Source organism: Peromyscus californicus, unplaced genomic scaffold (assembly GCF_007827085.1).
Source record: "Peromyscus californicus insignis strain IS unplaced genomic scaffold, ASM782708v3 Scaffold_11__1_contigs__length_118956290, whole genome shotgun sequence".
Taxonomy (NCBI): Eukaryota; Metazoa; Chordata; class Mammalia; order Rodentia; family Cricetidae; genus Peromyscus; species Peromyscus californicus.
The window spans coordinates 97,580,449-97,592,484 of NW_026294402.1; the positions used below are offsets into that span (position 1 = coordinate 97,580,449).

Here is a 12,036-nt window from a genome sequence, read left to right on the forward strand (position 1 = left end):
GATCCAGGAAAGGCGCAAAGCTACACAGAGAAACCCTGTCTCGAAAAACCAAAAAAAAAAAAATTGTGATATTGATATTAGCTATGCTTGTGTGGAAAACACACTGTTAGGAAAACAGTTCAGGAAACTCTTCAAAGTCAGTCATATGACAGAGAGATCTAACTCCTGGGCACTCATATCAGTGGCCTGAAGATATATGTTAACACCAAGGTCTGTGTGTGAATGTTGATGGCAGTTTTATTTATAATTCCTCCAAACTGAAACAATAAAACTGTATTGTAATCGACAAACAGGTTTTAAAAATAGCATCTCTAAATAATGGAACACTACCAACAATAAGAAGAAACGAACGATTTAGTAATTCCACAAAATGAATGAAGCTTAAATAATTTTTCTAAGTGAGATAAAATAGATCCCAAAGGCTATGTATCGAGTGGTCCCCTTTGTGTGACATTCTGGGAAGGACAAAGCCATAGGAACAGAAAGCAGGTCAGTAGCTGCCTGAGACCGGAGAGAAGGGATGGATTCATTGTTGTGAGTGAGAGAAGGGACTCAGAGGACTTTTCTGTGTGATGCTTTAACAGCGGGTCTATAACTCAAAATCTGTAGGAATTAGTACAAGAAGCGATTTTACTGTATGAAAATGTCACATGCTAGCTAGGCTATCAAGAGAACCCAAAGTGGAATACAGGCTGATAGGCAAATCAAGCTCTATTGTAAATTAACGCCATAACCGTGTCTTAGTTTATTTTCCTGTTACTGTGATAAAATACTCTGATCAAACCAATTTAAAGGTAAAGAGTTTGTGCTGGCTAGTTTTTTGGGTTTTGTTTTTGTTTCTTTGTTTGTTTGTTTGGTCACCTCAAGCCAAGATCTGGGAAGAGAAGACCCCAGCAGAGAAAATGCCTCCATCATATTGGCCAGTAGGCAAATCCGTGGGTCATTTTCTTGACTGACTGATATGGGAAGGACCCGATCCACTGCGGGGAGTACCACCCCTGGGAAGGTGGTTTTGGATTCTATAAAAAAGCAGGCTGAGCAAGCCATGAGGAGCAAGCCAGTAAGCAATATTCCTTCATGGCCTCTGCTTCAGTTCCTGCCTCCAGGTTCCTGCCCTGAGTTCCCTCAATGATGAAACTGTAATCTGTGAGCTGAAATAAACCCTTTCCTCCTCAAGTTGCCTTTGGTCATGGTGTTTACTACAGCAATAGAAACCTAACTAGAACGGGGTTTATTTTAGCTCACAACTCCAAGAAAAGTGTCCCAACAGCAAAAAACTCACACATAGGGGGCTCCATCTTGTGACGATCCAAATCCACTTCAAGGAAGAAAGCCCAACTTCAAAGAGTTCCCTGCTCCTTGAGAGCAACTGCTTAAGAAAGTGCTTCCCCAAGGCCAGCACACAGAAGCTGATGTGACTGTGGTTCAATGGTACCAGCCTCCATCCAAAGCTAGTCCAGAGTCTGACAGAGAGAAGATGCAAGAGCCTGGATGAGCAGCTGAGGCCTGGCAGTGTGTAGCAGGGCTGGAGTCCCTGCACAGAGATACTAAGAGGCCATGGTGTGAAGTTGTAAAAGTGAGGCCTCAGTTATAATGGAGACCCCAGGATATCAGAGATGTCAGGACTGGGGGTCATCTGTCAAGGAGAGCTGCAGGCATGGGGTGAGGTGGAGACAATCTGTGTGTGCTGCAGGTGGCAGAGACAAAGGAGTAAAGCTATCAAGCCTTTTGGAGCCCGGCTGATTACATTATGAGCTCCAGATGCTGGACAGAAAGTGGCAGAATTTGCTATTTGTCCTGTTGGATTTGGGTTTGTTTTGGTGTGACTGTTCCCTGCTATGCATGTTTAAATATATTTACTCTGGCTTTATATGTTGGAAGTGTATAACTTGTTGGGCTTTTTTAAATTTTATTTTATAGGAGCTGACATTTAAGAAACTTTGGACTTTAAAAATATTGAAATTGTTAAAAACTATGGGGACCTTTAATGTTGGAATAAATGTATTTTATATGGTCATGAGCCTATGGGGAAAAGAAATGGAAGGGTGTATTAATTACTTTTCTGTTGCAGTGATAAAACACCATGACCAGACATGACTTACAAAAGAAAAAGCTTATTTTGACTTACAGCTCCAGAGGGAGAGTCCATAATGATGTAGGAGGCATGGCAGCTGGTGGCCCCAACAAGTAGTTGGAGTCTTCAACCCAAAGCAAAGAGAATAGACTGGAAATAAGGGAAGGCTATAAACTCTGAAAGCCTGATCCAGCTGACATACTTCTTCCAGCAAGTCTCCATCTTCCAGAGATTCCATAATCTCCCAAACAGCTCCACCAACCAGGAAACAAGAGTTCAAATCTGTGAGCCTATGGGGGCCATTCTTACTCAGATCACCACAAAGGTAATGGCTTCAAAGTGGTGTGCTTGACACCCCTCCCTCAAAGCTCAGGGAACATTATGGAAGAGGAGGGGGAAAGACTGCAAGACCCGGAGGTCAACAACAGTGTCTTCTGCATATGGCGGGACCACTGCACTCATGAGCTCACAGCGGCTATGACTGCCCACATAAGACTCACACAAAACAAACCAATGAATAACATCGATAAATCAAAAGTGCATTAAGGCAATCAATAAACCTCTAGACAGAATGCTGGGGGTTAGGGAAGAAGAAATATATACACTGTCAATATCTGGAATAGGAGACATATCACTAGAGAGTTTATAAAATTAAAAGATTAATAAGGCAACATTACAAATAACTTCACATAAGTAAATTCTATGGCTTAAGTGGAAAAATTCCTTGAAAGACACTGTTGGCGTTCCCTCAAGTAAACAAACAAACAAACAGATAACCCAAAGGGCCTAAAGAAACTGAGTTGGTATTTTTTAAAAATCTTATCATAAAGAAAACGAAGAATGAATGGCTTCATTAGTTAATTCCATGCAGCTTAAATTTTTTTCATTAAGAAAAAAATCTTAGCTGGGTGGTGGTGGCTCACATCTTTAATCCCAGCACTCAGAAGGCAAAGGCAGATGGATCTCTGAGTTTGAGGTTAGCCTGGTCTACAGAGGATAGTCAATGTAATGGACGTTTCCTATCCCAACCGCCCATTCCCAAATACCTAACAGCCACTTCCCAAATTACCATACAGAGGCTTATATTAATTATAAATGATTGGCCAATAGCTCAGGCTTATTACTAACTAGGTTTACATTTTAAGTTAATCCATATTCCTTATTTATGCTCTGTCACATGGTGGTACCTTTATTAGCATGGCTCATTCATCTTCTGCTCCCTCTGCATCTGGCTGGTGACTCCTGACACCGCCCTCCTTCTTCCCATCACTCTCCACTTGGATTTCCCACCTAACTTCCTGCCCAGCTACTGGCCTGTCAACTTTTTATTAATCAATGAGAGTAATACATATTCATAGTGTAGAAAAGGATTGTTCCACAGCAAGTCAGGACTACACAGAGAAACCCTGTTTCAAAAAACAAAACAAACAAAATCTTTATGTGTGTCTGTGTGAGTGTATACCACATGCATGTGAGGCCAGAAGAGGGAGTCAGAGCCCCCTGTAGCTGGTCATGAGCTGCCCAATGTGGGTGCTAGGAACAGAAATCTGGTCCTCTGGAAGCACAGGAAATGTTCTTAACCACTGAGTCATCTCTCCAGTCTTTCCATCCAACTTTTAAAGAAGTAATACCAATTTTACACAAACTCTTGCCAGAAATTGATGATGCCCTTGTACTTTTCAGTTCATTTTGTGAGGCCAGCATGACTCTGCTACCCAAACCAATTGATGACATTATAAGAGAAGAAAATTGCAGGCCAGTATCACTCATAAACATAGTCAAAAAAGCCCCCAAAATTCAGAGGGTCAAATTTAACTTTATATAAAAGAACAATTTATTATAACCAAGTAAGGTTTATCCAGAGAATGCAAAGAATGTGGGCATCCTTCGTGAGTGAGGGAATAAACAAACCACTGTCATCCCCACCATAGCATATCTTTCAGCAGTAAATGGAGTGAACTACCGATACAAACAGGAACTTGAGAATCTCCATGGAATTACCCTGAATGAAAAGAAAAGCCAGTCCCCCAAAGTCACATACTACGTAATTTCAATTAGATTCATGAGATGACAAGTTTCAGGAAACCAAACAGTTCAGTGATTGAGAGTGAGGAAGGGGGTGCAGGTGTGAGGAAAGCAGGTACAGGAGGGTCCCCATGGTGATAGGAATGCTTTTTCCTTGGTTGCCAATATACAGGCCATGACAATGAACTTGCAAGGTGCAACCATGGTGGAAGTGGGGGGAAAATAAAGGACCCTGAGGGTCTGCCTTTCTTGAAATTGCTTGTGAACCTACAATGACTTCTGTTGTTTTATCTTTGGCACAGTGGTTGTGCCTCAATCTACTGCTATTTCAGCCAGCAATTGTGACACCACAGTTACTGGCCTGCTTCTCTGCAAGTACCTTGGTGCTCAGGCTGCAGCCTGGTGGGAAATTTGTTCCTGTAGGCACCAGCTTTGTTACTGCTGCTAAAGGTAGCTTTAACTAAATCTCTGTCGTTCTATTTATAAATAGGACTTTCAAAGGCTGGGGTGAAAACCTGCTAGCTCAGAGAGGTTGAGTAGTAATTAGCTAACCTTCTCTCCTTGCTGGCATCTCCCAAAAAGTCCATCCTTCTGCTCTGCCAAAACACAAAAAAGGCCATGCCACTCAAAATCCCTCCTTACTACTTCCAGTGTGTCTCTCTATCTCTTCCAGATGCCCTCTGGTGCTCTATGGTTACTTTCTGTCAAGTAGTTGCTAGATCAGCCTTCTGACCCAAGGTTAATTTTATTTAATTAATGCAAATGCAAACTCAGGGTTCACAGTGTGATAGAATGTCCCCCAACATTTTTTCCTTTTTGTCTAAATAAAAAGGAAAGGTTTTAACTCTAACACAGTGAAACTATATACAATAAGAACAATTATCAAGTTAGGATTACATTCACAATATCCTGTCCATTTGTATTTGAAAAATTCAGAGAAACTACTCTATTATCTATCCTATCTTGGTGAGTCCAAAGTCTGATACCTAATTCACTTTCTATCCTAACTTGTATTGCCAGTCCAAAACTATCTTTTTAAACCTCGAAAACATTTTCTTAGAAAAACAAGATAACCTTTTATGTCTCTCAACCTGATACACTTTATACCTCTTTTGTGAGTTTCTTTTCTGAATTTGATAACAAAGAAAACTGTAACTATAACTATCTCATCTTCAACTCCATCAGAGACCTGGAAGGAGAAGGATATAATATTACCTAAGTAAACAGGAAGTGCAAGCAAGCAACTTCCAAAACTACAGAAATGACAGAAGCAGCTGGCTGCCAAGACAGCCACCCAAGTTTCCTCTGCAACGTTGGGGCATCCATCTTCAGTCCACAGCCCTAGAATATCTGGCAGACTTTTCTGTGAAGCAAGAATTTTGAAGGACTGTCCTATCTTGCCTCAGCAGTCTCCTTCTTTTGTGCCCTACTTGTCTAATTTGAACAGCACACTGTCAGCAGTCAAGGCAAGGGCAGTTTCTTGTCTAGTAGCTAAGTTTGCCACAATAAAGACATACTCCATATGAAGGTTCTTCAATGCCCATCATCCTTTTTTGAAGCAAATTGGTGCTGCCAGGAGCAGATGTGTCTCGCTGTCATGAAAAGCCTTAGGTTATTAAAACACCTTAAATGCCATATTCTGTAGGTTTGTGAAGTGTTTGAAGACCACCTGTCTATCTAAAATATATCTCCGTTTAACCTTGAGAATATACCTAACATGACTACAAGTTTGATTACTACAGATGACGAACCTGTATTTCTTAATTATACATTATATTTTTTAATGAGCTGCATAGGTACAATACCTTAAACAAGAGTAGAACACATATACAGTATAACAAAAATAACCTTAAATTTGTATCAATATACAAAAATCCATACCAATGTAAAATACTTGAGATTAATAGTTGCTTTTTAGTTTAAAGTTGATCCAATAATCTACCTTTTTATCCTATCCTTCCCAGACTTACAAATAAAGAGTAATTTGTAGTATGTTTTTATATAAATAACCAAGGGCAAATAGCCAAGACCTTCTTGAAGAAATATGGGTAACGAGGTAGCTATAGTCTTTGGCGTAAAGATAACATACATTAGGTTTTACCTCACAATGTATCTCCTCTATGAAGAGCTTTGAAATCTTTTCATAGGTGCACCAGGAGAGAGGTAGAGAGAGCAATCCAATCTGCACCATTTGCAAAGCAGAAAGAAGGTTGGGTGCGTTTTCCAAGGTTAATTTCCTGGCTCTGTTAAGGTACTGTGGTTATGTAAGATGTTATTGTGGGGCTGTTGGATGAAGAGACACAGAAACTTCCTGTACTATTTTTTGAAACTTCTATGTTAGTCTAAAATTATTTCAAGCTTTAAAAACTGGACACATTTTACTGAAAATGGTTCCAAAATTGGGGCAGACAGTGGAATACTGAACAGTCGTGGGAATGACAGACTCTCTGCTCTATGCATCAGCAGGAATCTTGGGAGCATAAGGAGAACGAAAGTCATGAGACAGAGTTTGAAATATCAATTCAAAAGACTCAAAAGAAATGCAGGTGTTGAGAGGCACATCTGAACAGACGACAGCGGAAAGAAAAGCCAGAGTTTGGGGTTTGTGGGTTGAGGAATGAAGAAGGGGAGGAAAACCCCCAGGGGCATCTGACATATTAGAAGGCAGGTGTGTGTGTTCGTGGTGGTGACCATTTCTTTCTGTGTTCCTCATCCCTCAACTGACGGGCCAGAAAGATGCTATGCAGAAGAAACTTCCTAGCGGGGTTGCCAGGCAAGGCTTCTAGTGCCTATTTTTCCTATCACCTGAGAAAGGCTTGGTGTCCCAGGACAGAACACCCCGAAGAGACAAAGGAATGAAAATGTAGGAGAGAGACCTGGAATAGAGCGGACTCTCAGTGCCTGAGGCTAAGATTCCCACAGCATGAAGACCACACTGTGTGAACCGAGTCCTGCCCAGACTACAGGAGGGAACCCAGCGTTTGCCATCTGAATCGTCATTTGAAGAATCCTGCAATGTATTCTGGTCCATGGCTACCTCAGTTGGACTTGGTGCCAAGCCCCATGAGCTGACTCAGAGGCTCAGACGTCCTCTACCCTATTCCTCCTTCCCAAATGCCCACCCTACCTGTAGGTAAAGGACCAGCCATTCAGAGAGAAGGTACGGGGTCAAATGGTCAGAGAAGGGTGGTCAGGGCTGAGTTAGCCTTGCCCAGAAGACCACGCTTTCTCTCGCCTCAATGATGTCCTCAGGCCAGCATGAGATGGTGTGGGGACATAGTACCAGTGTGGAGGTGTGGCGTGGAGGAGGTGACCTCCTTGGATGCCTTGACCTCCACTGGCCTTTTACTCACAGGCAGGGGGGACTGTGGCTTAGAAGTACTTGCAGGGGTGTCCAACCTCTTGATAATGAGACAGGACATTGACAAACTTCACACTGCAGAACCAGGAAATGGAATCAACAGCAACAAATTGCAAAAAATAAAAGTAAAAATACCCACCCCGATATCTCATAACGTTTTACGTATGACGACAATATTGTGTTGGGCAGCATTCATAGTTATCCTGCGCAGCATGTGGCCTGTGGACAGTGGGCTGGACATACCTGCCAGAACTTTCTTCAGCCCTTGCTTGGTGATCCTGAGACTGCAGCAATCTCAGGGCAGAAGGTGGGTGGAACCTGAGAGAGTTAGCCTGTCTGGTGCCGAACACGGCATGCTTGTATCCCAGGGGGATGATCTCCAACCTCAGGGACTCCAAACCGAAGAAGACTATGAGAATAGAAAGGTTACAATGATTTGAGTCCTAGACATGAATTTGAGCTTTTGGTGATTATACCTAAACTCTGAGGTCCTTGGGATTCCAGATGGAGCCTCAGCTGCTGCTTCCATGGAGTTTACTGTAAGGGTTTAAAGAGCCGTGAGAGACTCTAGTGGTACACTCTGGGTAAATTGCTCCTGAGACAGGGTTTCTCTGTGTAGTCCTGGCTGTCCTGGAACTCACTCTGTAGACCAGGATGGCCTTGAACTCAGAGATCTGTCTGCCTCTGTGAGTGCTGGGATTAAAGATGTGCACCACCACCACCACCACCACCACCACCACCACCACCACCACCTGACTAAAGTTTCAATATCTTTTTCCTTTGTTTGTTTTTGTTTTTGAGACAGGATTTCTCTGTGTAGCCTTGGCTGTCCTGGAACTTGTTCTACCAAGCTGGAAGTTTTAATATCTTAGTAGGCGTGGGGTGCATTTCACTCCTGGCTCTCTTTGCATAACACACACCTCACATTCCAAACGTTCCCACATAAGCATTCCCTGCAAGGTCAGAGGTCAAGACCAGCGAGCGGGCAGCAAGAGAGAAAGAAGGGGCTTCGTAAGAACTCTGTTAACCAGATGTTTTAGACTGGGCTGTTCTGGGAATGCATCTAGTCCTGCCCTCTGCTCTTTGCTCTCACCCTGTTATGTGTGCCCAGCAAGCAGAGGTGAATAGGAGGAGGTCGCCCTCGTGTCCTCTTGGGCTCATTATACAAATAAAACCTAAATAGCAGGGCGGAAGAGTGTAGTTGGTCCCGGAGTTAATGGAGCTGGCTTCCACCAGGCCTTCTCTCCCACGGGCAGACTAGGACTCAAACCAGTGGGTTAACCGTAGGCACATCCTGCAAGGGTGTCTTTCCTCCCACTGGCCAGATCTGCCGGGGACAGCCAAGCCACAGACCCCTCCCCATGAAAGAGTCTGGGCCTAGATGGGAGGGCGAGCTAGAGGTCACCAGGGGCGACAGAGGAGCCCCACCCCGTCTACACCAGGTATCCTCATATCTTCCTACTTGCCACTACATCATGCACTGGCCCTTTCCTACCTTCCCGCCCTGTCCGACCACTGCTCTGCGCATCTGTGTCTGAGACGAAAGAAGGGACCCCCCCATCCAGGTGTCAAAGACCAGAAGCAAATGTCCCCCTGACCACGTCGTGTCTTTCTTTTCCTAGGTGGGTGGAGGGGGAAACAGAAGTAGTGGGGCCGTGCGAGCCGCTCCGAGGAGGGGCACCTCTCGTAGGCACAAGGCGAGGTGACTCTCCCCGGGCGGGCTGCGCGCGGGGGGGGGGGGGGCGGGGGCTGCGCACGCCCCCCAAACCCCGCAAGCCCACGGGCCCCGCATGACATCAGAGGCAGGGGAGCGCGCAGAGCGCAGGCGCGGGCGGAGCAGGCGGGCGGGAGGGGGCGCGTGGCGCTGCTCGGGAGAGCTCTCCTCCGCCCAGCTCGGTCCCTGCGCCCCGCTCCACCCGTGCCTGGCTGCCCGCGCCGAGCCTCGGGCGTCCACAGCGCGACTGTCGCCCGTGCAGCCAGCGCCGCCCTCGGCTGCGCCGCGCACCCTGCCTCCTCCCTTTCCGCCGTCGCCGCCGTCGGACACGCAGCCGCAGGCCGGGGCCGGGCCGCAGCTGGGGAGTCAGGGGCGCGCGCAGCCAACCCTTCCCCCTCCCGCTCCCGCACCGCCCGCCGCCTCCCCTCGCCCTCCTACTCTCCCCTCCCTGCTCCTTCGCCGCTTCCTCCTCCTCCTCCTCCTCTCGGGGCCCCAGCTGCCAGCATCATGTCCGCAGGGGGAGATTTTGGGAACCCGCTGCGAAAATTCAAGTTGGTGTTCCTGGGGGAGCAGAGCGGTGAGTACTCGGCTTATTCTCTCGGCTCGGAGCCGAGTCTTTTCCCCACGCCGCCCATTCAGTTACCCCACTGGGGACCCTCCCAAGCCCCGGCTCGCCAAGGCCCTTCCACGCCCGGGCGGAGGAGGAAAGGGATGCAGATGGGGAAATGGGGCCGGCTCGGGTGGGGCCGGGCTGGGAGGACCTGGGGTAAAGGATGGAGGTGGCTTCGGGGTCAGGGGATGAGGGTGGGATCTGGATAGGGGTATCCTGAGCAGGTGCGTCCGGCAAGACCGAGGGCGGTGGCTAGCTCGGTGGCTGTAGGCGCCGGGTTCGCGGGCTCGCTGACTAGCTCGCACTGCGGCACCGGCTGCGGAGCACGGTGCAGGTGTCTGGGTGCCGGCGAGGTTGTGGGCGAGGGGACAGAAGCCTCTGTTGGGAGAACGAGGTGGGGCTGGGGGCTGTTTGCCCCCACCCCATAAGGTTGCGCCCGAGGGGTTCCCTGTGGACCCTGCCCGGAACCAGGGGAAAGGACACGTTCAGCCCTGGAGCAGATGGCCGCTGGAGAATGGGGGACACGACACTTGTCCCTTTTCGAAAAGAGCGGGTGCAGGTGGTAGGGGAACAGAGCACTTAGCCCCCCCTGGCTTGCATCTGACTGGGCAGAAGGTTCTAGACCCACTGCCCTTCGCTAATGCATTAGCCTCTTTGGGGCTCAGGGGTGTGGATCATGAGAGTGAAGATTCTCTCCTTAGCAGGTGACTTGGGGGATGGTACAGAGGCATCTCATATCAAGGAGCTTGGCACTGGGCAGAGAAAGGCCTAAGCGACACGCCCTGCCTGGCTTCCCTGCCCCCTCCAGAGAGCATCAGTGGAGCCGGTGGATTCTCCCACCCCCATCTCCCAGCTCACCGCCCTTCTTGGGGGAGGGGAGGTCACCGTGACTGCCAGCCAGAGCCGAAGGAGAGGGAGACTGAGGGTTTCTTTGCTGCCCAGGAGCTTCCGCACCCGAGTATCTGAAACCCAGGTTGGTCCAAGGTGGGAAGCCCAGATTGAAGAGCAGTGACCCCTCTGATAACCTGTAGGAAGGTGTGGCTCCATGAGAACCTCAGTCCAGGAGCCTCATAACCAGGGGCTTACAGAGACAAGCTGGGTTCTGAGCATTTCTGCTGGAGGAGAAGGGGATCCCCAGGGGGCGGGATTTCCAGCTCTAGCTCTGTAAACCAGTCCTGTTAGCTGGTTTAGAGACCCAGAGCAGGAAGGCTGTGGGAGGACCTGGTGGGCTCAGGCACAGTGCAACTATGACGTGTGTGCGTGGGCTCTGGGGGTCACATGGCCACCTTCTGTCTGCTGATGCTCAGTACCTGAGAAGGAGGCTTGGGATCTGAGTGGAAGTGGTTGCCTGTCCTGGAGAGCTGGGTTTGGGACATTTCAGGTCGAGACCAGCCCAGTGAGGTAGTCAGCTGGATCTGATTTCCAGTCCTTTGTAGATCCGAGTGTCACGGTGGACACCTCTGTCCCCTGCTGTGTGGAAAGGATTTGGGTGCACCTCAGCCCTAGGAGGGAACCTGCAGGGGTACAAGCAGCCTTGAGGTGGAAGTCTCATCTGTGTTGTCTTTTGCCTAATTGGAGGCCTCTGGAACACTCAGTTTCTGTCTCTGAAAAATGGGTGGCTTGAAGGAGGCCTTATGCCTCATGTTCTTCCCGGTGCCTGGACTCTGCTGTAGTCTCAGAGACTATTTGTTTATTCCGAGTTCGAACACAGTTCCATAGTCATATGTGGTGAGTCTGAATGAAAACTCTGGGGTCTCTTAGAAACAGTGCTGATGCTTGAGAGTTCTGCCAACCCCTACAGGTCTGAAGTCACAAAATGAGAGTCTACCTTTACCTCCATGCTTGTGTGGAAAGAGAGCTCCAGGGAATGCGGAGGGCCTTCCTGGAGACCCACTGTGAGTTGTGAACACTTTGGGAACAGGAATCCACACTTCCCTTTTCCAGTCTACCATTTTTCCCTAGCATGTCACTAGGAAATAAAATGACCTTCAGTGGGGGAAGCTACATCCGGAACCTCTTTGAGAGGAAATACGGGCTCGGGGGTAGTTGATTTGGGTGACCTGGTGGGAATGCTGCACTAGTTGGTTGGGGGTAGGGTTCATGGGCCTTTGGAACATGGTCCATTAGTGAGATTGACTGCTGGCCACCTTGGTCCCTTCTGGCAGACAGCCCAAAGCCCCTGAATAACTCCTTCCACTTAGATGTGTCATTAGTGAGTTGTTTACCTCAGGTTTACAGAGCGTTCGGTGTCT

At 47.7% G+C, this 12,036-nt stretch overlaps 1 protein-coding gene across 2 annotated transcripts in view; it reads left to right on the top strand.

The window, feature by feature from the left end:
- Positions 1–9,305: 9,305 nt before the first annotated feature.
- Rab6b (RAB6B, member RAS oncogene family) overlaps positions 9,306–12,036 on the top strand; it is a 65,368-nt gene continuing 62,637 nt past the window's right edge. The window contains exon 1 of one of the 2 annotated variants that reach the window (XM_052718517.1): positions 9,306–9,751. In XM_052718517.1, coding sequence (XP_052574477.1) covers positions 9,682–9,751 — 70 coding nt within the window. In that variant the 5' untranslated portion in view covers positions 9,306–9,681. Of the gene's footprint in view, positions 9,752–10,733; positions 10,758–12,036 lie in introns of those variants that run through there. The other variant, XM_052718528.1, reaches the window with a different exon arrangement.